General features: G+C 42.9%; 1 protein-coding gene across 1 annotated transcript; it reads right to left on the reverse strand.

Annotated features, from left to right (window-relative positions):
- Window positions 1–423: 423 nt before the first annotated feature.
- Window positions 424–13,698, reverse strand: LOC123398414 (disease resistance protein RGA2-like). Its single transcript, XM_045092887.1, has 4 exons — window positions 13,599–13,698; window positions 13,418–13,524; window positions 13,020–13,338; window positions 424–3,456 (listed from the first exon to the last, which is right to left on the reverse strand). The coding sequence occupies exons 3-4, from the start codon at window positions 13,305–13,307 to the stop codon at window positions 592–594; spliced, it is 3,153 nt and encodes a 1,050-aa protein (XP_044948822.1). The 5' UTR covers window positions 13,308–13,338; window positions 13,418–13,524; window positions 13,599–13,698; the 3' UTR covers window positions 424–591.
- Between the last annotated feature and the right edge of the window lie 13,814 nt (window positions 13,699–27,512).

The following is a 27,512-nucleotide window of genomic DNA, read 5'->3' on the forward strand; positions in this document are numbered from 1 at the left end:
GTCATCCGGTGGTATGTGCTGTCGTGGTTTTTTTGCAGCTGTTTGTGGGATGGCTTCGATGTTGGAGCTCGATAGTGAAGTCAGAGCCGCTCATTCGAGGCAACCGGTGATGACGATGACGCTTGCGACTCCGCGGCGAATGTCTTTCTTCTTTGCAGCTTCAGGTCCTATGTTGGTGACCAGGTTGATCGGTGATGCCCATGTCATATGGGTTGTGTATTGTATCGGTTTTAGCTCGGTTTTCCGCCATTTAACCAGACAATTCTTTTATTCTTAATCAATGAAAATGGCAAATCTTTTGCCTCGTTCAAAAAAAAACTTCAGATTTAATACAGGGCCCATAATCTCGCAAATTTCCATGAGCAAGCGGCCTTCATCGTGTCCTCGCACTGGTAGCAATTATATACAGTTAAGTACGCTTCGTCGACGAGAAAATTCATATATATCATAGATTTATTCATGTTACACTCTGAACAAATAGCTTTCACCGAGGAACTCGCTTTGGAAACTTGGTAGCGGCAAAAGGTACATCAAATAAGTGGAATAAATACCCTAAGAAAAGTGGAATAAAGGTATCATAGGTCCACTCATTTACCTAGAACTAACAGCCCACTGAACGAAGAATTGGGAAACAATGAGGAAGATGGCACAAAGTGTGTACTTGATCCATGTTTCCCACCCACCATGAACTCGCCGAGGAGCAACAGGCACCGCAAGGATAGCTGCACTTTGCATGCTGGAGCGATCCCTGCATCGCCGGCTTCTATCAAACATGCCAGTGCTCTTGGTGTACGAGAAGTACAATGAACCGCCATGCAATTTCGCATAAACATGATCAGCTGCATCTTTGATGAGGCGCCCGTAGCGCGCGGTGGATGAGGAGCATCTGTCCAGTAGGTCCTCGCTGCCGACAATCTCCAATCTCCTGAGAGTGAATGGCTGTTTCCTCTGGAGCCATTCTGGAAGCTGGGATGTGTGTTCGTCCAAATCCAAACGCAAGATGCACAACAGAGGAACATCCTGCACGATACTCAGACATGCACAGTTCACTATTTTCAGATCCTCCAGTCTACGGAGGTTAAATACCCTCTTCAGATTAGAACTATCGTGAACTTGCAGCTCCTTGAGTGCTGGCAGGTTCTCGATATTTTGAAGCGCATCAGCATGGTGTATCTTCAAGCTTTTCAATGTCGTGCAGTGCTGGAGCCACGAGGGGACAGAAATCATCCTGGGGCATCCATCAAGATGTAATCTCTCGAGTAAAGGCATGTCTGTATCCACAAGACCAGACCATGACACCATATTCTGCATCCTCCCTAGGAATAGCTGCTCCAACATTGGAAATGCCACACCGGTTGCTGGCGCCCCACGAAGCTCATAGTTGATCTCGGTCAACACACTGAAGCCTATGATAGCCAGGAATTTGAGATTCATCATCTCACCGAGAGCTGGTAGACGCTGACAGTGGACGCAGCCATCAAGCGTCAGCCGCTGCAGCACTGTAAGATGAGAAACTGAGAACCAAGCTGGAAATCCATTTCCATAGTAACCATCTAGCTTGAGAGAAGCCAAACTCTGAGGAGGTCTGAGTGCGCTGAACACATCTTTCATATGCTCTTGAATGCCAACTGGTGGTTGGTCGACAGAACTGCAGCACAGCTCGAGCTCTCTGAGATTATCCATATCCTGCAGTCTTGATTGTTGTGCATCTTCTATGCTTGATGCCCTGCCAAGCCTTAGTATCTGGAGGCTTGTAAGGTTGCGCAGAGCACATAATCCTACAAGTGTCCAACCATGGTTAGCTGGAAAAAATCCATGCAAGCAGTTGAGTCCTGTCAGTTTGAGTAGTCTGAAACGGATATCATTTAGCTCTGGTGCCCCTGAGAAATCAAGGCCCCTCAAGTTTACCAGACGTCCAACATGACTGGTTATTTGTGTGAGGCAAGGACAGTTTTGGAGGATTAGAAACTGCAGCATCATCAGATTCCCAATATTCCGAGGAAGTTTTCTTATTTTAGTATTCGAAAGATTCAGATACCTAAGTTGCAGCAATCTTCCCAGCGTTTTGGGAATGGTCTCAACTTGTGTGTCTCTAAGATCCAGTACTCTTAGGTTCGGAAACCTTTCAATGATAAGGTCCAAGCTGCTTCTACTGAGTGGCCTTGCAGACACAAAGAGTGTCCTTAAACGAGTGACATAAACCGGGATGGCTTCTATTGCTTCTTCAGCTGTGATGCATAGGCGCCATGGTTTACTGGTACTACTGATACGACTAAGATTATCCACACAGTTCTCATCGCCTGACCGATAGAGTGCAAAAGATCTCAGTAGAGTAGGCATCTTTGCTCCCACCACACCATCAGCTTCATGCTCAGGCAGAAGAAGGCCCCTTTCTATTAATTCCTGGTAACATCTTCCAGCCGCCTTTTCTAAATTTCCACTGCCCTCAAAGAACCCCTCTGCAATCCACTGTTGCGTGGCACACTGCTGCTTGATCACAAATTTCTCTGGGTATAAAGAGCAGTAGAGGAAACACCGCTTGTGGCGATACTTCAACTCCATGTACGTCGTATCAATACTGTCCCTTATCCCTGGATACGAGGAAATGAGATCTTGTGAATGTATGCTCTCCCATTCATCTTCCCGGGATCTACCCCTTAGATTCCATCCAATTGTTCTAATCGCCATTGGAACGCCACTGCACTTCTGCACGATACTTCTTCCAACATCCTGAATATTTCTAGTGGTTACAGTCCCTCCCAGATTAGCGGTTTTGTGGAGCAACAACCAGCCATCATCTCCATTCAAACACTTGACACGGTGAAAATGAGTCACCCCCATCGTCCTTGCGACGTTCTCGTCACGTGTTGTTACAATTACTTTGCAGCCACAACGGCGAAATGCTTCGTTTGCAGCCAGCAACTGGTTCCAATCATCTGCTTTCGACACATTATCAATGACCAAGAGCAGGTTCCTGGTAGAACCATTCAGATAGTTGCGTAACACCTCACGTTGCTCCGACATTCCTGCCCTCCTCTTAAATCTTTCACCAGACCATATTGTGATGTGTCTGGAGTCGTTGGAGATATTTACCCATAACCTGATTCTAAACCTACCTCTCATCTCATGGTATATCTTGCGTGCAAGAGTACTCTTACCAACTCCAATAGTTCCAACTATGGCGAAAAGAACATGGGCACCTTCCCCACCTCTCCGTAGCAGATTAACAAGATCATTGCAGTCACTGCCAACACCTCTACCTATTGTATTGGACTCATTGTGATGAGGAGCAACTTCGCTGTCTATTCCGCTTTGATCTTCTGTGGCTAGTCCTAATTGTTGTATTGCTGGTATAATTGTATTCAGTTTCCTGTTTAGTTCCTGTATATCATTTCCAATCTGGCATCTGATATGAACTTCCTTGACACACTTACATATCGAGGCAGCATCCCATTCCTGCAGCAACAAGCACAGTTCAATATGTGCCGCAAAACATCACATGTACCCATCACACGTAAATGAATAGAAATAATGACCTGTTTGGATTTCAGGTTCTGTCAAAAAGCAGGAATTCTTTAAAGTAAAGATTTTTAGCACAACGACCTAGCATCATGTCTGGTTCAAATAGATACATACAACTTGCTTTTCAAAACTCAAAATATGAATTACAATAACTGAAGCCTGTTTTGCTAAATGTTATCCTTAGAATAGCTAAATATATGTTGCTAAAAATTTCTATGCAATAATTGCTTCAAAATGTGGACAGTTACCTGAATAAACATACCAACTAACATTCCCTTATGAATATTAAGTGACATGGAGATACTTTTCGATGTAAACCTTATAAATACAGACCAAGGGCTATGACATATACTGTGTCATGTACTCATGTCCATTCTTTGGTGATGGATCAAACAAGTATGATTGCAAGATGTCAAAGGACAAGTTCACACCCACATTACGCAACGGAACAAAGTCAAAAATGAGTTCTGAAGAACCTACAAGCAAACACCTGAAATCCAAACGAGCCTGGTTCATGTTCAAGTGAAAGTATAAATTCAAATGTAGGTCATTTCAGTACCTGTGATAATCATATATTCTGAGCTTTGACATTATGGAAAAAATACTAGCTGAGACAATAAACTGATATTACTAGATCCATCATGCAATAAACTTCCATAGCATATCTATCATTAATTTAATTTGAAGCAACATATTTTCATATAGATAATAGATTGATGGTCAAACTGTCACCTTGACATTGTCGATGTCTAAAAAATAGTTGAGGAGGTAGTGGTAGACTGCTAGGTAAGGACGTCTAAGCACCAACTATTCCACATTACAGCACCAATTTAGGCATCCCCGTTCCCATTCAAACATGCATCAACCAAAAATCCGCCAGATGGAGATTAGGAGCTACAGGCCGAAGAACACCAGACCTGGAGAGTAGGCGGTCGGACAGAGAACCACCGCCGAGCACAGCATATGGCATAGTCAATTTCCGGCCCAGTTTAACCCAAGCGGGCCGACTAAGGCGGAAGCAAGTGAGTTCCAGGGGGGATCCCCAGTCGAAAGAGCACCGAGCGCAAGCGGCGCATAGCAGCTTCAGCGAGCGGCGGCGGAAGCGCCATGGGAAGTGGGGCTGGAAGGGATCGAGACCGGCGGCGCGGGGGTCAGGATGAGCCTGCGTCAGCGTCGAGGTGGCGGAAACTCGAGGAGGCGAGGGGAATGGATATGTGCATCCCGACAGGCGACCCGCAAATTTGCTACAGCACCCGCCGGACAGCATCAGTTCGTACTCCGTAGACGGTAGACACGAATATGGAAGGCCGTTATCCAATCAGTCATATACTAGATTATAAACACTATTTTAATAAACCAAATGAAATTCATATAAACATGAACGAATTTTACATTAACGTGACGGATTTCATGCAGACAAAAACGGTTATTATTTGAACGTATTTTTAGGAAAACGTTTCTACCCGACGCGCGGGACGCACGCGAGCCGCATGATCCTTTTCCATTGCCTGTCTCTTAGCAGATCGGCGTCATTCCTTCAAGCCGGCGTGCCTTCTTTGTCGGATCTCGTCCGCCGGCCGTCATGGAGTCGCTGAACTTTCTTTCTCGTCAGCATGGGGGCGATTCCCTTTTCTGTTTCTCCTCCGGCGAACAGGTTGTCGCCTCCCACGCCACCTTCTCAACAAATCCCCCGCTCCGCCGCATTGGGGATGCCACCGGTGTTGGAGACGAAAAGCTATGACAGAGACGACGATGTTGCAACCGGCGACGAAAAACTTCAACCGGCGATCGAAAATGCTACAAACGACATTGTCGAAAGCATCAACCACAGACGACGAGAATCGAGGGCCACCCACCACGAAACCGCGGAAGCTGCAACCGGTGAAGAAAAAAGCTTCAACCGGCTAGAAAAAAGCTTAAACCGGCGATATAAAAAGCTTCAACCGGCGACATCGAAATACAAAAAGCTGCAATCGTTGACACAAAAGCTTCAACCATATGTTTGAAAAACTTCAACCACAGACCGGCAAAAACATGTCATTTTTGGGCACCACTCTGAAAATAGCTTCAACCGTTGTGGAAAAAGCTTCAAGCGACATGGAAAAAGTTTCAACCGGAGTTTACAAAAGCTTCAACCGAGGGGACAAGCCTGTGCACGCACGAGCGTCGACGACGACGAGCGACGAGCAATAGAGGGCAGAGGGCATGACGCTGCTGCGACGAGCGGCGATGACGGGGGGAGAGGATGGGGGTGCTCGTGTGGCAGGAGGTGGGAGGCGCGTGGGGCGGTGCGCTGGCGCAGAGTGGGGACGAGATGCCAGATCTGACGGCTATTGGAGTCAGATCGAACGGCTGCTGCCCGACCGACAGAAGCGTTCGTGCCGGGGCGTCGGTGCAAAGCGGTGCCCGTATTTTTAACTAAAAATAAATAAAATTGTGTGCAATTACGATCGCGTGGAGCTTCACTCCCACGACACGAATACACTACACTAGTCTACAGCCGATCGTGGCAAATCCTTTTGTCTTTTTCATGTCCGACAACCCGCTCACCAGACTGCGAGGAGCCCCGGAGGCATATTACTCGCCCTTTTCCTATCTCCGGCTACGCCGCTCGCCGGAGTGACAAAGGGGATGCTTTAGTGAGAGAGAAAGAGTTGCATCCGCTTCCATGAAGCACGGATCCATGCTTGTTTTGGGGGCGAGGAATGACGGTGGTCGGCGAGAGAGGACGAGACACCGGCTATGGACGTCGGCGACTCTTCTGCAGTGGCCATCTTGGGACCAAACCGGCGGCGGCCTTCCGTGTTCAACTTTTCCTCGGTGTCATCGGCGGTTGCGGACGCGCTACCACCGACTCGTCCATGCCAGCTACGATGGTTGCTCCGCCATGCTCCCTAGCGTGGCTCCATGGAGCAACTCGCCACTGCTCCACGAGCGGGCTTGGAGCGGCGTGTTGTTGAACCATGCGCCGACTTGGGGAGGCACCTTGCTCCATCAAACCAGGCATGGGAGGTAGATTAGCGAGATGCGCCGCTTATATCTGGCGGGCTCGACGGCCACCCATCCGACTTTTATGCCAGAGAACTTCTCTTCTTGCTCATCGGATTGCATCAAAAGGGTGGAGAATGAGGAGATGGGGAGCAGACTTACCCGACGTTTGGCCTTGTGTAAATAGAGGGCGGATGGGAGGAGCAGCCCGACGTTGCGTTTAATGTTGGCCCGCTCGTAAATGAACGTGTCGCCGGAGTACATTCCTCGTCTTCCATGCGAGTTTGTGGAGGCATTTGAATGAAACGAGGAGGCGCGTTTAGCGAGACGCATAGCGGCAGTGCTCTCGTCCGACGCGTCACTTCAACGCGGAGGCAGTGAGAGGTTGCGTCCGTCCTGAGCCATCTTTAATGTGGAGCGGCGCGCTCTACAGCCGCTTGAAAGCGGGCATCTGGCACCAGCGGGAGGGCGTGCGGGCGAGGAGATAGGGGTTTCGGTGGACAAGGGCGATCAGAAGAGGGCTTGGGAGCGGTCCGGATACCCGCAAAGCCCGTGCACGTTTTGTCTCCAGTTTGCGAAAGAAAGTATGTCTGGAGTGTGCCGTGGACCAATACATGACTGCGTTGGATGGTTTCGCGGTCTGGTCGCATGTGGGAGGTTCGCGTGTCGGTGTTGGAGATACCCTTTGTTTTTAGGACATCTCAAGCGTAGACTCTCAAATTGTCCGCATCTATTCAGACTCAACAGTTTGGACCTGGATCTCATCCAACGCCGATCGCATTTGTCTGCAACGTAGCCAAGATCGTGATTTCCCCCCAAATTGGAACCAAACAAGGGGTTTTGCGGGAGTTCAGACACGAGAAACATCGACTCTCACCTCCCGGTCGACCCAAAAGGAAGGCAGAGCCCACATTTTTTTAGTTACCCGCATTGTTTTCGTGCCAAAATCCTCCACTCTTTTCTTCCATCCCCTGCCTCCCTCCATCCAACTCTTTCCATTTTCTCGCATCCTCTCCTTCTGTCCGTCGTGACGCATGAAACCGAAAGAGAACCAGTCGGGTATGGTGGTGGCGGAGGTGTTGGAGGATCCAAGCATCACGTTGGCTAGGAATATCAACTCGGCTATGCAGCAAACTCGTCGCGTCAAAGTGAAGGCCACAAAGGCGAAGAATCTCAAGTAGTGGACGGCCGTCGTTGGGCGTGGTGTTGGCAGTCGTGACGTCGGGTGTGGTGGTAGCACACATGGTGGAGGTCGCGGCCTTGGCCGTTGCGCCCTGACAGGCACGCCCAGTGTACAAACAATGATGTGATAGGGGCATTACAATCCTCCATACTTCTACGTCTCCATGCACCTCACAGCCAGCACCGAGAAGGTTCCTGGCGCCCCTTTTCTCCAAGTGTTCTTTTCCACGGCTCGTCCGGGCATGGACGGCGGGTGGGAGAAGATGGGTGCCCGTATGTTGTTTGCTGCAATGCCTAAAGTGGGGGCGCGTATGAAGAAGGGAATGGGGAGATGCTGGACATCATCCACGACGGGGGCAGACGAGGAGGAGGTGGCTATGAGGACATGCAAGTGGAAGACTCGGACGCCACCTAGCCTGACAACTACACGCAATGGAAATCATATACCGAGACAGGCGCACCATAGTCTTACACCCACACCGGCATGGGCACACATCAACAACAACAATGGACCGTCGGACAAGATTAGGAGGAGGAGGACGGTGAGGACGATGATCAAGATGGTAATGTCAGCGAACCGAAGAAAAATGATAGAGGAGAAAGCTTCAACATATGGGAGGACAAGTTGTTGTGTGATGCATGGTTGGCTACTAGCCTCGATCTGAACCATGGCATGGAGCAAAAGGGCACAACCTTTTGGAACAAATTTCACACTTGGTTCCATGAACACAAGCATTTCACCGACTACTTTGATGTGGTCATCTGTAACCATGAGTCAAAGTCTCTCAACCATCGACGGTACATCATCCAAGAGACCGTGTAGAAGTATTGCGGGCACTTGAATCATCTCATTGCACTGTGGCCTAGAGGTGCACAAATCGTCGAGCAAGTAAGTTGATCACTAGCCAAATATGCATAGTATTGTTGACCACTAGTCGGACATACATAGTTTTGTACACGGATATGCAAAGTTTTGTAGATGGATATGCACAATTTTGTTGATCAATAGCTCGATATGCATAGTTTCATAGTCGGACATGCATAGTTTTGTAGTTGTATATGCATATTTGTTGATCAATAGTCGGATATTCATATTTTGTTTATCACTAGCCAGATTTGTTTAGCTTTGTTGCTCACTAGCCGGATATGCATTGTTGACAATGTTTATCTTTGTAGCCTTCTCTTGCTTGTTTGGTGTTCAAGAAGTTGGAGAAGAAAAACACCATTGTCATGCATTGTTGGTTGAAGTTGAATGGGTAACCGAAGTGGAACCTTTTCATAGCCAAGACCACTCCCAAGCCACCGAGAAAAACCCAATGTAGGACCCAACCCAAGAACCGTCCAAGAAGGTTAGAGGAGGGTTTCAAGGAAATAAGTGAGAGGAGAGGGTTAAGCGAGAAGGTGCGGCGTCCAAGCTGGCGAAGAGGTCCGAGGACATCTTCTAGAATAAGGAGGATGCATACGTCAAGCTCTCAGAGGAGAAAAAGGCTGAGAGGTTCGAATTGTTGGTGGGGGCGACTGACAATAAACTCAAGCTCGAAGAGAGGATGACCATTATCGAAGAGTGGAGGGTCGAGATTGAGGAGAAGGTGAAGATCGCCACCAATGCGGAGGACACCAAGATGTTGTCCTTGAATGTGGCCTCTTTGGATGCCAACGCAAAAATGATCATGCAATCGTCCGCCACTAGATGTTGCAGCGACACAAAGATGAGTTGATAACCGCGAAACATGAGGATGCAGCGGAGGCGGAGGCAAAGGCTGCCTATGCGGCGGGGATGACGCCTTGATCAGGGAGGAAGGCTAGGATCTTCGGTCCCGTAGGGCAGAAAATTGCACAGACTGGTACACCAATTTTCTTTTGGACCTGGGCGTATAGAAACTATGCATACTTGCCTCTTTTGGTTGTGATCATACATGTGATGCGAGATGGTGTGATCCGTCATGTTGTGTGGACCGGACTATATTTGAATATCAAATTGCCCTTTACTAGCGGACATATACATGATAGCATTGGATGGCCGCTTTTGCATCCGTCTCCGTGGACAGATGCGAGAGGAAGTTTGCAGGTTGACGTTGGAGATACCCTTAGTTGGTTTTTCTCTCGGGACGTTGTTTTGTCTTTATAGACCAGCTCCTTCTAATCCTTGACAGGAGCAAGGTATTTATTTAAGTTGTGATTGTGGAAGGTGGTTTTTTCCTCGCAAATGCATGAGGCCATGTTGAGTATCATAGGTTCTTATAAACACATTTGTACAGAAAACAGAAAGTGTATTCAAATCCTTATGGTGTTAAAATATTCTTCCTTCTACATCCACCGGCGCCATGTTATGATCAAAGCTTATTGCCGCCTCTGGACTTTCGTCTTGAAGGAGCAAACTTTTTTAAACAGAGAAGACATCAATGTAGACCAGAAGACATTGATGGTTGCGATCCGCATAGCAAATCGCTGCTCTGGAGGAGGGAAAGGCGAAGAGTGTGTACTGTGACAGGACCAAGATAAGCAAAGCATCGCTCGGATTTGAAAGAATCCAAACAACGCAAACATTGTCTCCTAGATCCAACACCACCAACATCGAGAGTCATTGCATCGAAGAAAGATGTGAAGGAACCTTATTTGTCGTTGTCTTTGCCATTATTGGAGCCGAAGCCGTGGATTGACAAATGCCTAAATAGAAAAAAAGACTATTGGACATACAAATGGGACAAGATCCCAAGGTTCCCCTCCCTCCCGACGATGGAACTAGGGGGACCAATGGGGCATATGCATAGTTGAATTCTAAGTGTGTTTGGTTGCATTCTCATCTTAGCATAGTTGTTTCCTCTTTGTCCATGCTCATTTCAGAATTCCTTCTCATGCCTGCTTTTAATGTATTTGTGTCAAGCTAATGCGTACTCATGCATCCTTCATACACTTTACCAAAATCCAAAAGTGAGTCCAGAAGGAAACTTTTGAACTCGTGCATACACCTTACCAAAAACACCCTAAGGGCTTCTTTTATTAAAAGGACTTTCATAAAAAAATATAGGAAAGTTTACTAGCACATTATTCTAGAGGAAATATTACAGCCACTCACACTTCTTTGTTTATCCACAAATAATTACCTTTTTATTTACAAACAAGCTAATATGAAGGATTATGATTAGTAATAGGGGTGAATGGGCCCACTCTAGTTGAATTTAGGGGTTGCAGAGAATTATAGTTTATAAAGTTAAGTAAAATGTTTCTTAACTTTTTTGCAGGTCTAGCATTATTGTTGTTTAACTCTTTAGCATTTTGTGTGCTCTTGAAGAAGAAAAAACTAAACGCAAGTGTACACTTTTAAGAGCCGATTTAAACGCAAACCAATTTGTGTTTCAGTGGTTAGGAGGACAATAATATCCCCTATCCATGAGAGTTTAAGTCATAGGCATGACATTGGTGCTTGTATTTTTCTGAATTTATTTCATATCTTCCGGCGATATATGTTTAGTGGGAGAAAACGTTCTAGTCGAGTATGAAGACGTTTGTGACGACTTCGTCAATCTTAAGATGATGTGTTAGCTCCGTCTTTCGGAGGTGCTCATAAGAGTCGGTGTGTATGTGTGTGCGTTTATAGAGACGAGTGTATGTGAACGACTTTGATCGTATTTTTCTAAAAAAAACTGATTTAAACATAAGAAATCTTTAGCCCAACTAGACATTGACTATTATTTGTGCCCCTATCTTTTGCTAATAATAAAGTCATTAGTGTTTCTGTTCGTCCATCATTAAAATTGTTTTAAAATAATCATAAATTATCCACTATGCCAATTATAAATGAAGAAAACGATTCGATTATTCCTAAAATCATCGTTGGGTTCAATTTTTATAAATTAATACACTCATACATCAAGCACATTCAAGGAGCAGAATGACCAAGGCCGCTATGTTGTTCCACACGAGTGATCATGATTTGTTCCCTGGTTCTACACTGCCCCTCCGGTTCCCCACCCTTTTTTTGCCTCTTTTCTCTCTTATATAGCAAACGTGCCTCCTCCTGCACACCCGCACGAGATAATGGGCCGGCCCATATGTCGCTTGTGATGCCTGCTGTTTTTTTAATTTTATTTTCTTTCTCATTTTTGTTTTTTGCTTTTCTTTCTTTAAATTAATTTGTGATTTCCAAAAAATCCTAATTCTAAAAAGTAACGAGTTTTGAAAAAATATACCGAGAAATCATAAAATGTTTGTGAATTCAAAGAAGAATCGGAAAATCATATAATGTTCATGATTTCAAAAAACTGTTCACGTATTAAAAAATCATGATTTCAATAAAAATTGTTTGTGAAATAGAAAATGCTCATGATTTTAAAAATTAACTGTGTATTCCAAACATGTTTGGATATTTGAAAACAATGCCCATAAAATTTTAGAAAATGTTCACTGAAATTAAAACAGATTCAAAAAGTTGCTAGTTTTGAAAAATAATATCGAGAACTCCTAAAATGTATGTGAATTAAAAAAACAGGAAATCATAAAATGTTCGTGATATCAAAAGCTGTTCGCATATTATAAAAAAATGTGATTTTGAAAAAATGTTTATGATTTTTAAAAATGATCATGTATTCAGAACATATTCAGAAATTTGAAACAATGTCCATGAAATTTTAAAAAATGTTTACGGAAATTAGAACCGATTGTAAATAACGAACAAAAAGAACGGTCGCTTAGTAGAGGTTTTATTAGGGGATTTGTAGAGGTTGTTTTCTGATTTTATTTAGTCCCTCGTGCATTGTGTAAAAAAGGGTTTCCGTATTCTCTAGAGCTGAGCCCTAAAAAAATTGACACAACATTTTATGTGTTAATTTTTATAAGTTATATGGAAATGACGAAATGTCTATTTGGTCTTCATACACAACTATGCTTATTCTGGCACTAGGTCAAGGCGAGACACATGATTCATCAGTCTAACTCGTGGAGGGTAGATCAATGTAGTTTGCTCAGTCAAAAAACATTTTGCTAGGGCGCCTTAGAAAATCAAGTCGTGATGAGACACATGTTCAGTTTTTAAAGTGTCCTTCTAAAAGTCCCTTATCTCATCGTGACACCACTCAGACATACTAGTTTGTAAAATGACATTTTAAAAGTCCTGCATAATCTGATTTGATTCAGACTTTATTTTCCTTTACCATGTGTACATAATCTGGTTGTTTTTTCACACATTGCAACGCACTGCCATATTTACTAGTATTGTATAAAATCAAGTCGTGATGAGACACATTGTACAAGCAGTATTCCCTCTAATCCATATTACTGCTTGTTGTTTCAGTAAACTTTAAACACGAGAAAAAGGGAATGCAGCTAACCTGTGACCGTGAAGTCCCCACTTCAATCCTGAAGAGGTCAATTATGGTCTCCGCCTCATACGCAATTTCTCTGAGCTTCTTGAGTCTGTGGTCGGCTGCTTCGGACTGCGCCAGAATCCGATGCCCCTCTGCATCTCCGATTACAGCCATTATACTCTCAAGTCGCCTCGCGAGGATGTCGACGTCCTTCTTGACGCACGCCACTTTTATGATCATAGCGATGCCTCCATCCGCCAGTGACCTGATAATACCTGAGATGATCCCGTTCAAAATCACGGTGCTCTCCATAGTATCTCAGCGCGGCGTGCTCTTCTTCCTTCTGCAAAGAACAGCCACCGGTTTCAAAATCTAAGTAGTAGGGCGACAAGATAATCTCTCTTGCGGGAAAGCCAACTTACAGTATGCTAGCTAGATAGAGAGCCAACAGGAACAGCAGAGCCGCAGTTGCTGGTGAATGGATGCGCTTGTGGTGGATCAGCAATGGCGATCCGGCCTTCTAGGAAATCTGCAGGATTTATCGGAGATCAGGATAAGGAATGCGGGGTTGAACTTACAAACAATGCATTAGCATTGGCTTACCTCGCTTTGGATCGAGATCGTGTGTCAGAATGCTGTGCTGCGACTTGTCACCCTTTGCGGGTCAACTCTTTAGTCGCGGGCCTTCACAAAAAACAATCGTTCTCTCACAAGATTCCTAACGATCGTGAGCCGGCCAGCTCGACCGTAGTGACAAATGGTTTATTAGTCGTCAATCATCGGCTTTTGTACTACTAGATGGAACCTTCCCATATCTCCTCCACGATCCTCACAGAGGAGGTTTGCAATATATAGTACCGGTCAAATTAACGAACCCACAGATATGACCTTAGTTTTGTACCCCTACTAACTACTAATTCAGCAGTTAATCATGGGAATATGTGACAGCTCAAATGAGCTAGCCAGATAATAAGAAGAAATCGTCGATGTGATCTCAACTACTCTTTTTTATACTCCCTTATACTAAAACCACGACAATAATATAGACCGGAACGGAAGCAGTAAAACATTATGTAGACTTACTACTACTCATAGTTATGACCAAAAGTTTTGGCTCGTCCTTCAACCGAGGATCATGAAGATGTTCCATGAATTTTACGTTATGACACTTGACTTGGCCCACATAAACTACGTCATCGTCACCTTGATCTCCAAAAATAGTTGGGGCGACGGATATCCAACAGTTCAGGTCGATCACGGTTATTAATGAATTGGAGCAGATTTTCGTAAAGGTGTGTCCCGTTCGTCTTGCACATATTGTTGAGCATATCACCCACCCCTTCCAATCCGCATTTATGAAGGACAAGCACATCCATGATGGGATCTTGTCGCTTCACAAGATTGTCCACGAGCTACACAGGCATAGGACGAAGGGTGTCTTTCTGAATCTGGACTTTCAGAAGGCATATGACCACCTTGATTGGTCATTCGTACGCTTGGTGCTAGAGCGTGGGGGTTTGATGATCGTTGGTGTTCCTGAATCATGTAACTAGTGCGGACCGGTAGTATGGGATTAATATTAATGGGGAGGTAGGTCTGTCTTTCCGATCCTTAAGTGGGGTTAGGCAAGGGAACCCGATTTCCCCGCTCCTTTTTAACCTTTTCCCTTGCCACCATCCTCGAAGGCAAGGGAGGCCGGTCACCTAAGACGGGTGGTGCGACACCTGATCCCTGGAGGCGGGGTCACCCACCTACAATATGCGGATGATACCATGATCATGGTAGATGGCTCTGATTTGGACATAGTTAACTTGACGTTTCTTTTCTTGAGTTTCAAAGAAATCTCAGGGCTAAAGGTTAATTTTGACAAGAGCGGGGTAATAGTGATGGAATACTTGGAGGCCGAGTAGCGGCGGATCGTAGACAACCTAAATCGAAGCTTGACCACCTTCTCATCGAGTACTTGGGGATGGCGCTCACTGACTCAGAGGTTCTTATGAGTGTGTTCGATACTCTCATACGGAAGGTTGCCGAACACCCTGAACCGTAGTGTGGACGGTTTCCTGGTTGACTCTAATATCTCTAGTCTCCTTATGTATACACTAGTGGAGAAATGGCTAGCCACAACCCTTGTTTGTGGCGCTCCATTTTTCTCCAACGACAGCGTTAATATTTTCAAATAGTGCTCGCGTTGGCTAAATTTGCACGTCATTGCTATACAAATAGTGGTGACGTTACAATTTTGTAACGACATAGGTAATTTCAGGCTTTTTTTTGTTTGATACAGATTGTGCTGGCGTAGCACATTAGACCCATGCCAGCACTAGCCCGTTTTAACTAAAACCACAGTACATAGCAATACTTTATTTAGCCGATCGATTCACTCACCCCCCATCTCCCCCTTTTGAGCGCCTCTCGCCCCCTCCTTCCTAGTCCTCTCGATGGCCCCATGCTGCCCGACGTCGCCCCATTCGATGCCGTCACCGTCCTCTGCCCCCATCCCCCCAGTGGTGGAACTCGGTATTATTGAATCGATTAGGCCCTCCACTATGTTGGCCAAAACATATGCAAATTCTCTTTGACGCAATTGGCATCGATGCCCTCCATTGCTAGCACTTGTGTGAGAGAGGGAGAGCTGATGTAGTTAGGTTGATTGGTTTTTTATACATGTGAGCCTGTTTGCACATCGATGCCAACTCTCTCACATTGCTAGAGCGGTGCCAAAAGCTTTTTATTTGGGATTGATGCCTATGTGGCATACTTTTCAGAAGTATGGCATCAGGCACATAGTGGAAGGCATGTGCCAAGTTAATAGTTGCCAAACTAGTTTGAGCCCTCATACAACTAGTTTGCCAAAATACTTACTATACTCTAAAGAATTTTTGTAAGTTGAAATTGGAATTTTGCTAAAGTGATTCATACAGAAGTTTCATATGTCTCAGTATTGCAATGTTTAGGTCGTAGTTGCTTTATAATTGCTACTATAAGTTTTAATTTTCATGTATACATAATTTGAATTAGGACATATGCACAATTCTACAAGCAACAACGAATCAGTGTATGATGTGGAGAAGTGAAATAAGGAGCACTTAGCGCATTCACAGTGGCTCATCAAAAACTCTAAGTAAATAATGTCTATGTCAAGAATAAAAGGGATGAGTTGCTCACTGAGGGTGCTTATGTTGTCCGTAGGTCAAATAAACTAAGGGAGGAGAGGCATAAACCGAAGGAGGAGAGAAAACTACTCAGAGCACAAAGGAATGAGCTAAATATGGAAGTTGATCATTTAGAAAAGGATGGAGAGAGTAATCGGAAGAAGATTCGCGAGCTCAGCCTAATCCTTGACGAAGAGTAGTTATTTGAGTATCTTAAGTTTATGAGTGTGTTTAATTGATCGATACCTTTTGTGAAGTTTAAAATCTTAAGTTTATGAGTATGGTTAGTTGCTCGGTACCTTTTATGAAGTTTAAACTCTTAAGTTTATGAGTGTCTAGTTAAATGAATTATTTAGTTTCTAGAGTGGTATTTTTTATTATCCAAATAACAAAGTGGTGGCATTGGAAACAGTGCACGACAAAGATAGTATAAATGTATAGATGACATTGGCCCCGTGGCACACCATCAATATGTCATATACAGATGGCGTACGATGCCAAGCCATCAAATTTTTCGAACAGTGGCGCCATATTGGTGGCGTCGGGTGTCCACGCTAGCAAGACCATTTTTTCCACGCCATAGCTACGATCTTCTATGTCTCGCTTCTCCTCGCAAGGGATGAACAGATGCTAGAAATACCGTAGGCTGAAGTGAGTCGACATATGACTGTGTAAGGAGATGGGTGGACCAGGTATCACGGCCTCCCGTTGGATGAACGTTGGACTCATGCTCAGGTGGGCATGACGAATCATTCACAACGAGGGGGATTGTGGCTACAGATTATTGAGGCAAAGTACCTTCGGGGCGTGCCTCTGCTAGTGTGTGATTGCATGGAGGGCTCCTAGTTTTGGTTGTCCATCCAGAAGATCAAGCATGAGATCCCGCTTGGTGTTGTATTCCTCGCATGGGAATGGTGACGGGGCCATGTTTTAGTTAGATCGATGGGTTGACAAAACACCTCTTTGCACGATGTTCCCTCACTTAATTGCCATTTGCGAGGACTGATACGCCAATTTTGCATCATGATTTCCTATTCATATTTATAATGTTTTCAAACATTATTTCAGTTTATGATGCAAACCTCATATCCTTTTTTTCTTATTTTACAAGGTTTATACAAGAGGGAAATCACTGAAAACTAGAATTCTGGACCTGAAAGGCCATAGAACAGGGATGAAATTTTATGGACTCCAAATGACCTAAAACTTCACAGAGAGTTTTTGTGAAATATATAAGAATTATTGGAGCAAATAACTACCAGAGGGGGCCCACCACATGCCCAAAAGGCAACAAGGCACAACCACCTCTGGGTGCGCCCTATGCCTTGTGGGTCCCATAGGAGGCCTCTGGTGCCCATCTTCTCCTATATGAAGGGGTTTCACCTAGAAAAAATGTGGTAAATAATTTTGGTATGAAGCACCGTCGTCTCAAGGTGGAAATTAGGCAGGAGCACTTTTGCTCTCCGACAGAGCGATTCTGCTTGGGAAACTTCCCTCGAGGAGGGGGAAATTGAAGTCAATGTCATCACCAACACTTCCTCCTTCGTAGGAGGACCAATCTTCACCAGCACCATATCATCTAAAACCCTATTTCATCTCTTGTACGCAATCTTTGTCCGAAAACCTCAGATTGGTACCTGTGTGTTTCTAGTAGTGTTGATTACATGTGGTAGTTGATGCTATTTGGTTTATTTGGTGGAAGATTATATGTTCAGATCCTTAATGATATTCGATACTCCTCTGATCTTGAACATGAACATCCTTTGTGAGTATTTACTTTCATACTTAAGGACAGAGGAGAAGTCTTCTTATAAGTAATCATGTGAAGTTGGTATTCATTTGATATTTTGATGATATGTATGTTGTTGCTTCCTTTAGTGGTGTCATGTGAATGTTGATGATGTCGACTACACAAGTTTAGTCTTGTAGACTCTGTTGGGCCTCCAAGCACAGAGTTCTGTAGGACAGTAGCAATTTTCCCTCAAGGAGAGGACCTAAGGTTTATCAATCTGTGGGAGGTGTAGGATGAACATGGTCTCCCTCAAACAACCCTGCAATCAAATGCAAGAACTCTCTTGTGTCCCCAACACACACAATGCAATGGTAAATTGTATAGGTGCACTAGTACGGTGAAGAGATGGCAATACAAGTGTAGTATGGATAGTAGATATAGGTTTTTATAATCTGAAAATATATAAAGCCAGCAAGGCAACAAGTAGTATAAGTGAGAACAAACGGTATTGAAATGCTCGCAAATAAGGCCTAGGGTTCAAACTTTGACTAGTGCAATCTCTCAACAATGCTAACATTATAGAATCATATGATCATCCCTCAATGCGTGACAAAGAATCACTCCAAAGTTCATAAGTAGCGGAAAACAGAAGATGAAATTGCTGTAGGTAGTAGAACCACCCCAAAGCTATTCTTTCTGATAACTCTATTGAGCTATTACTTTAAGTGTCACAAATAGACCTAGAGTTCATACATGAATAACACCTATGATACACATCAATCAACCCTAATGTCACCTACATACTCGAATGTCACCTCAAGTATCCATGGGTTAATTATTTGACATGCATGAAACAATTTCAGATCCATCATATTCGATCCAACACAAAGAACTTCAAAGCGTACCCCAAGATTTCTATTGGAGAAAGTAGGAGAAGAACGTGTATCAACCCATTGTTGGAAATATGACCTAGAGGCAATAATAAATTAGTTATTATTATATTTCCTTGTTCATAATAATCATTTATTATCCATGCTATAATTGTATTGATTGGAAACAAAAATACATGTGTGGATACATAGACAAAACACTGTCCCTAGTAGTCCTCTAGTTGACTAGCTCGTCGATCAAAGATGGTTAAGGTTTCCTAACCATAGACAAGTGTTGTCACTTGATAACGGGATCACATCATTAGGAGAATGATGTGATGGACAAGACCCAAACTATAAACGTAGCATATGATCGTGTCAGTTTACTGTTACTGTTTTCCGCCTGTCGATGTATCTGTTCCTATGACCATGAGATCATGTAACTCACTGACACTGGAGGAATACCTTGTGTGTATAAAACGTCACAATGTTAATGGGTGACTATAAAGGTGCTCTATAGATTTCTCCGAAGGTGTCCGTTGAGTTAGCATGGATCAAGTCTGGGATTTGTCAATCCGTGTGACGGAGAGGTATCTCGGGGCCCACTCGGTAATACAACATCACATACAAGCCCTGCAAGCAATGTGACTCAAGTGTAAGTCATGGGATCTTGTATTACGGAACGAGTAAAGATACTTGCCGGTAACGAGATTGAAATAGGTATAGAGATACCGACGATCAAATCTCGGGCAAGTAACATACTGAAGGAAAAAGGGAATGTTATACGGGATTATATGAATCCTTGGCACAGAGGTTCAACCGATAAGATCTTCGTAGAATATGTAGGATCCAATATGGACATCTAGGTCCTGCTATTGGATATTGACCGAGGAGTGTCTCGGGTCATGTGTGCATAGTTCTTGAACCCGTAGGGTCTGCACACTTAAGGTTCGATGACGTTTTAGTATAGTTGAGTTATATGTGTTGGTGACCGAAGGTTGTTCGGAGTCTCGGATGAGATCACAGACGTCACGAGGGTTTAAGAAATGGTCCGGAAATGAATATTGATATATAGGATGGTTTCATTTGGTCACCGGAAAGTTTTCGGGCATTACCGGCAGTGTACCGGGAGTGACGAATGGGTTCCGGAAATTCACCGGGAGGGGCCCACCCACCCGGTAGTTAGCCCAGTAGCCCTAGGGTGGCGCACCAGCACTTAGTGGGTCGGTGAGGCCAGACCAAGAGGGCTATGGCGCCACAAGGAGAAAAAAACCAAAAGAAAAAAAAGGAAAGAGGGAGGTGGGAAGGAAGGAGTGGACTCCTTCCCCCAAACCGAATTGGGGTGGGAGTCCACCTCCTCCTCTCGGCTGGCGCCCTTGGGGCTCCCTTGAGCCCCAAGGCTAGCCCCTCCCCTCCTCCCATATATATTGGTGGTTTTAGGGCTTTTGAGACATAACTTTGCCACGTGCAACTCAAACCTATACCACGTAGTTCTTCCTCTAGATTAGATTTCTGCGGAGCTCGGGCGGAGCCTTGCAGGAATAGATCATCACCAACACCAGCGCGCCGTCACGCTACCGGAGAACTCATCTACTTCCCTGTCTCTCTTGCTGGATCAAGAAGGCGGAGATCGTCATCGAGCTGTACGTGTGCTGAACACGGAGGTGCCGTCCTTTCGGTGCTAGATTGGGACGGATCATGGGATGGATCGTGGGACGACGGTGATTTGAATCACGAAGCTGTACCACTACATCAACCGCGTTTCTCAATGGTTCCTGCTTAGCGATCTACATGGGTATGTGGATCCGATCTCCCTCTCGTAGATGAACATCACCTTGATAGGTCTTCGTGTGTGTAGGAAATTTTTTGTTTTCCATGCAACGTTCCTCAACACCCATATGCATAGATTACCCCATTGTCACCAAGGGAATCCACAAGTTGAGTATCGAAACATATATCAAGTTATCTCAAATCCAATATTCAATCTGACATAACAAAATCTCAAGGGAAAGATTCAATTCATCACATCAAGATAGCAAGGGAAAACACCATATGATCCAACTATATTAACAAAGCTCGTGATACATCAAGACCATGACATCTCAAGAACACGAGAGAGAGAGAGAGAGAGAGAGAGAGAGAGAGAGAGAAAGATCAAACACATAGCTACTTGTACATACCCACAACTCCGAGGGTGAACTACTCCTTCTTCATCATGGAGACCACCGGGATGATGAAAATGACCTCCGGTGATGATTGCCACCTCCAACAGGGTGTTGGAACGGGCCTTTGGATGATATTTCTTCGATATAGAGGCTTGCAGTGGCGGAGCGGAAGTTCTAGGTTTATTTCTGAGGGTTTCTATATTTATAGTATTATTCAACATTGGAAAAATGCTAAACAGAACCACATGTTGGTCCCAAGCCATCAGGGCATGCCCTAGGGGGTGAGTGCACCTTGATGGTTTGGGGGAACCTGGTGCCCCCTCCGGTGGTTCTTCGCTCCAGTATTTCTTATTTGTTCCAAAGAAAAATCATCAAAAAGTTTTGGTCGATTCCGAGAACTTTTATTTTCTTCACAAAAACAATACCACGGTAATTCTGCTGAAAGAGTGTCAGTCCACATTAGTACTAATTAAATCATACAGAGGGTATAAAAACCATATAATAGCATTGTAAACATAGGTAAATATGGCATGGATACTTCATAAATTATCAATACATTGGAGATGTATGAGCATCCCCAAGCTTAATTCCTACTCGTCCCCGAGTAGGTAAATGATAAAAGAAGTAATTTATGAAGTGTGAATGCTAGCATAGTATATAAGTTTGATCAATGATAATTAGAATCACTTTTTCTAGCATCATAAACAAATACTATTTTGTCATAAAACTTCTCATGATCAAGTAACAAGCTATTCACATGTTAAAGTATAGACCAAAAACTTTCTTGAAAACCAACAAACTATGTTTTCTGTCATCAAACAATTGCAATTCATCTTATTTTCAGGAAGGGTCTATGTAAGAGCTTTGATTTAGAAAATTCCACATACTCAACCATCATTTAGTCTTCCATGATTGCTGACACTCAAAGCATATTTTTAGAACAAACATTTTCAGTCAAACACATAGGAAGATAGGGGCTTAATGTTTCGTCTCTCAACTTATTTATCTCAGGGATAATTCCAACAATAATGAATCATGATCACCTATATTCAAATGGATATATGTGCGTGGACTTTTCCTTACAACATGATGCTTGCCAACTAAAGAATTAGTAGATTGGAATAGTGATGATCAGAATTGACTCTTACATAAAAGTAAATATAGAAAAGCAAATACAGAAAAGTAAAAGATAAGCCCTTCGTAGAGGGAAGCAAAGGTTGTCATGCACCTTTTATCTTTGGATGTGCAAACTCTTAATGGAAAGGAACATCACTTTATATTGCCCCTTATGATAGCAAACTTTATTATATAGTCCATCGCTTTTATTTCTTCACCATCACAAGTTCGTACAAAGCCTATTTTCCCTTCCAATAAAAGATTACACATATTTAGGAGCAATTTTTATTGCTTTTTTGCATTGATGACAACTTACTTGAAGGATCTTCTTAAATCCATAGGTAGATATGATGGACTCTTATGGCAAGAAACTAGGTTTAAGGGTTTTTCAATGCACAAGTAGTATCTCTACTTAGTACAAATTTTTGACTAGAAAAAGATCCTAAGCAAGCACTACATGTTAGAGCATCCATGACAATATAACTTCTATTTGAATATAAACAAACATCATTATGTTGTCTTCCTTATCCAATGTCAACTACTTGATCAAGTTTGTAAATAATTAACAGGGGCTCACAATCATAGAAGATGTGAAATCTACCTTCCTTCAATATTCTTTCATGAATTGTTCAAGTGACCAATGCTATGTTTGCAAACTTCCAATAAATTTTACCGCTTATACTCCTAGTATGTGAAGTCATTACTCCCATGGAATAAGCATATGAATCATATATAATTTCACATTTTTGACATTCAATTCATTAAAATTTCTCTTAGGATATAAGTGAAGCAAAAGAGTTAACATCAAACTACTCCCAAAAATTTATGAGTGAAGATCAATGAATAGTTAAACAATTAAGTATCTATGTGAGGACTCTTTATCAATGAAGACTTCTAGATTTGTGATTTGTTTCAAACAACAAAGAAAACAAAATAGACTCCAATAATAGCACATATCATGTGAGCAAATGAAAACGTAGGATCATCATAGGCTAACCGATAGTTGTTGACGAAGACAGGTTGGATGCGTGATACGTCTCCAACATATCTACTTCTCCAAACACTTATGCTCTCGTCTTTACCTCTAATTTGCATGATTTGAATAAAACTAACCTAAAATGATGTTGTTTTCAGCACAACTACCTTGTTGTTATTTTTGTGCAGAAATAGAAGTTCTCGGAATTGGACGAAACTTTTTGTGAATTATTTCTAGGATTTATGATGAATTATGGAGCAAAGATCTACCAGAGGGAGATTGCCAAGGGGCCACAAGCCAACAGCCCCCCAGGCCGCGCCCTAATAGCTTGTGGGGCCCACGTGGCTCCTCTGACCCTAATTCTAGTCCTATAAAATCACATCTTCGGAGAGAAAAATTAGAGAGAAGTTTTCATCATGTTTTATGAGAAGGAGACACCGCCACCTCATGTTCTTCCTCCGAAGGGCTGATCTGGAGTCCGTTTGGGGTTCCAAAGAGGGTGATTCGTCACCGTTGTCATCACCAACCCTTCTCCATCAACACCACCATGATTCTCACCACCGAGAGTGAGTAATTTCTTTGTAGGCTTTGTGTATGATGGTGGGACTGGATGATATTGACCATGTAATCAAATTAAGTTTGATAGGGCTTGATCCCTAGTATCCACTATGTTCTGAGATCGATGTTGCGATGACTTTGCTATGCTTAATGCTTGTCACTAGGGCACGAGTGCCATGATTTAGATCTAAGAATATTATGTTTTCATGAATATAAGATTTATTTGGATCCTATCTTGCAAGTTATATACGCCTATTACGTGTCTTGATCCTCATACCCCAAGGTGACAATAATTGGGATTCTTTCCAGTGATTTCTGTAGTTTGAGGAGTCCCTATATTCACCATGTGTTAATGATTTGTTCCGGTTCTCTATTAAAAGGATATTTTAATATCCCTTAGTTTTGAATAGGACCCCGCTTCCACGGGAGGGTAGGAAAAAAGATGTCATGCAAGTTCTTATCGCAAGCATGTATGACTATATATATACGGAATACATGCCTACATTATGTTGATGAATTGGAGGTAGATCTGTGTCGCCCTAGTGTGTAACTGTTACATGATCAATGGCATCGAAATCATTATCCATCATCGATCCACGTGCCTATGCTTTACATATACTGAATCTTGCTAAGTTACTACTGTTGCTGCTATTGTCACACATGCTTCTCATTTGCTACTATTATTACTATTACCAAAATTGTTGCTATCACTTTTATTGTTACTACTATCATTTGTTGTGGTACTAAATCCTTGCTGAAGAGAGATATCCTAGCTGCGGTTGAAAGACAACTCAACTGTCAAGGACAATAAATATTCTTTGGCTCCCCTTGTGTCGAATCAATAAATTAGGGTGAAATACTACCTGTGAAGACTGTCACGATCCCCTATACTTATGGGTTATAAAGACCTTTTTCTGGCGCTCTTGCGAGACAACATAGCTTTATTTATTGTGTTGACTTGAGGATATCCAATTGCCACTATGAAGAATATGAAAGATAAGTGAACTAAGATCTTCCCCTCTCGCACGAGAGGAGGTAAGGAAGGGCCATGTAGCTGTGCTTTTCATTCACCTACTATTTTGAATCAGCTTGTTACAACACCACGTGTTGATCATCCTCGTATGTCACATGAACTTGATGACGCTACTTTTGAAATAAACCATGATACTATTGCTATAGATGTTGAAATTGAACTGTGCCACTAAGTGAATTACTTGATGCTCATATTGCTAGAGCTAGCAAACTTGAAAATGCTGAAATTGATGAAGATGTGAATCACCTTCTACACCTCGTGCTCCTAATAGATATGAATTTCCTTATGTGCCTCAAGGTTACGTTATGGATGGTGAGGTAGCTAGGGATTTTCTTGCTTGTGAATATAGAGATGATGTGAATAGATTACTATGCAGACTAAAAGAAAAATCTATGATGGAGAAAATGAAATATGATCCTAAATTTGCTACTTCTACTATATTTGTCACTGATAAGGACTATGAATTTGCTATAGACCCTGAACTGATTCCTATAGTAGAGCCTGATCCTTTCTATGGTTATGAAAATTAGATTGTGGCCGAGCACCTTATGAAACTGAATGATATTTCTGCCTTGTTTACCAATAATGAAAAAACATGCTACTATTATATCCTTACGCCTTCTCCTTTCTCAGTGAAAGGCGAGGACAATGAATGGTTCCTTTCTCTTGCTCCTAGTTGCATGTGTAGTCCCCAGGATATGCTTTATTACTTTTGTGAAAAATATTTTCCTGCTCATAAGAAACAAGCTGCTTTAGAGGAAATGTTTAACTTTGTGAAAATTAAAGAAGAGAATATCCCTCAAGCTTGGGGGAGGCTTCTCCAGTTACTTAGGGCTTTGCCTGATTGTCCTCTTAAGAAGAATGAAATTCCTGATATCTTTTATAATGGACTAAAAAATGCTTCTAGGGATTTCATGAGTTACATTGTTTGTGTTTTTAGGGAAATAACCGTTGTACAAGCTGAAGAGTTATTAAATAATATATTGAAAAATGCCGATGACTCGACACTCCCTGAACCACCGTAGGAACCTTTTCAAAATAAGAGAGGTAATCTATTCCTCAACCATGAATATATGCAAGAAGAAAGAAGATCTATGAAAGAGAAAGGTATTAAAATTGAGGATGTCAAGAAATTACCACCGATTGAAGAAATACATGGACTTGATACCCCTACACATGTAGTACAGGTAAACTCTCTCCGCTCCTTTAATAAAAATCATATACCTTATGCTAAGACTCCTCATCAATGCATGATGAATTTGGTAATTATGTTGTTAAGCAAGAGCACTTCAATAACTATGTTAAGGATCAATTGAAAAATAATGCCATGATGATAGACCGCTTAGGTGACTTGTTGTTTAGAATTGCTAATGTTGTGAAAGGTCTAGGTAAATATGCCTCTATGGTTCACACCCAACTAGATCAAGTAGCTAAATCAAAAAATGATTTTCTTGCTGAAATGAATAATAATATTGATGATCACATTGTTAGAGTAGTGACTAGATGAGGTAGGATGACTCAAGAACCTCTTTATCGTGAAGGTCACCCTAAAAGAATTGAACAAGATTTTGAGAGGACAAATGATGATGCTTGATACGTCTCCGACGGATCTATAATTTGTGATTATTCCATGCTGTTATATTATCATTCTTGGATGTTTTATGATCATTTTATAGCAACTGTATATCATTTTAGGGTCTAACATATTGACATATTGCCTAGTGCCACTTGCTACTTTTTTTGCTTTTTTTCTTCGTAGAAAACCAATACCAGATGAAGTCCAAATGCCACGAAAGTTTTTGGAGATTTTTTTGGACCAGAAGGAAACTTGGGGACCAAGGATGATCACAAGAGGAGGCCCAGGCAGCCCATTAGGCACCAGGGCGCGCCCAGGGCCCCCAACGCGACCTGGTGGTGTTGGAGCATATATCTCCATATGTGGTTTTGGTACTTGATGACAATTCCTATGGACTAATGGTTGCCTTAAGTTACATTTATAGGATTTGTCCATAGGCACTTCTTGAAGTCCATCTGTTGGGTTCAAGGAGTTTATATGATGACCAAGATGGTATTCAAGGTATTATCCAAAGAATGGTCATAGAGACGCATGGTTGATCAAGATCTCAAACAAAGAGTAAATCAAGATGATCAACACACAAAGCCTACAAGATGTACCGAGAGGGATCAAGTGATCCCATGGTATGGATTTGTCCATAGGCACTTCTTGAAGTCCATCTGTTGGGTTCAAGGAGTTTATATGATGACCAAGATGGTATCCAAGGTATTATCCGAAGAATGGTCATAGAGAGACATGGTTGATCAAGATCTCAGACAAAGAGTAAATCAAGATGATCAACACACAAAGCGTACAAGATGTACCGAGAGGGATCAAATGATCCCATGGTATGGTAAGCATTGTCCATTACGTGTTTGTGTACTAACCCATGGTCTTCGTGAGAGTTCTATGTGGGGGTTAGGTGTGTTTACATGGGCTTGCGTCAAAAGGAAGATCTCATACAACCCATGGAGTATGACGTCAAGTTGTGATCATCATCAATGGTTGATCAAGATCTCAGACAAAGAGTAAACCAAGATGATCAACACACAAAGCGTACAAGATGTACCGAGAGGGATCAAGTGATCCCATGGTATGGTAAGCATTGTCCATTACGTGTTTGTGTACTAACCCATGGTCTTCGTGAGAGTTCTATGTGGGGTTTAGGTGTGTTTCCATGAGCTTGCGTCAAAGGGAAGATCTCATACAACCCATGGAGTATGACGTCAAGTTGTGATCGTCATCAAGATTGCGATGTGCAAGTTCAAGTGGATCAGCACGAAGATAGCATGCTTGAAGCTTGCCGTCCATTATGGTGGCAATGGACTTGTGAAGATATGCTGAAGAGTGGCTCACCC

This window comes from Hordeum vulgare, chromosome 5H, assembly GCF_904849725.1.
Source record: "Hordeum vulgare subsp. vulgare chromosome 5H, MorexV3_pseudomolecules_assembly, whole genome shotgun sequence".
In the NCBI taxonomy this organism is placed as follows: Eukaryota; Viridiplantae; Streptophyta; class Magnoliopsida; order Poales; family Poaceae; genus Hordeum; species Hordeum vulgare.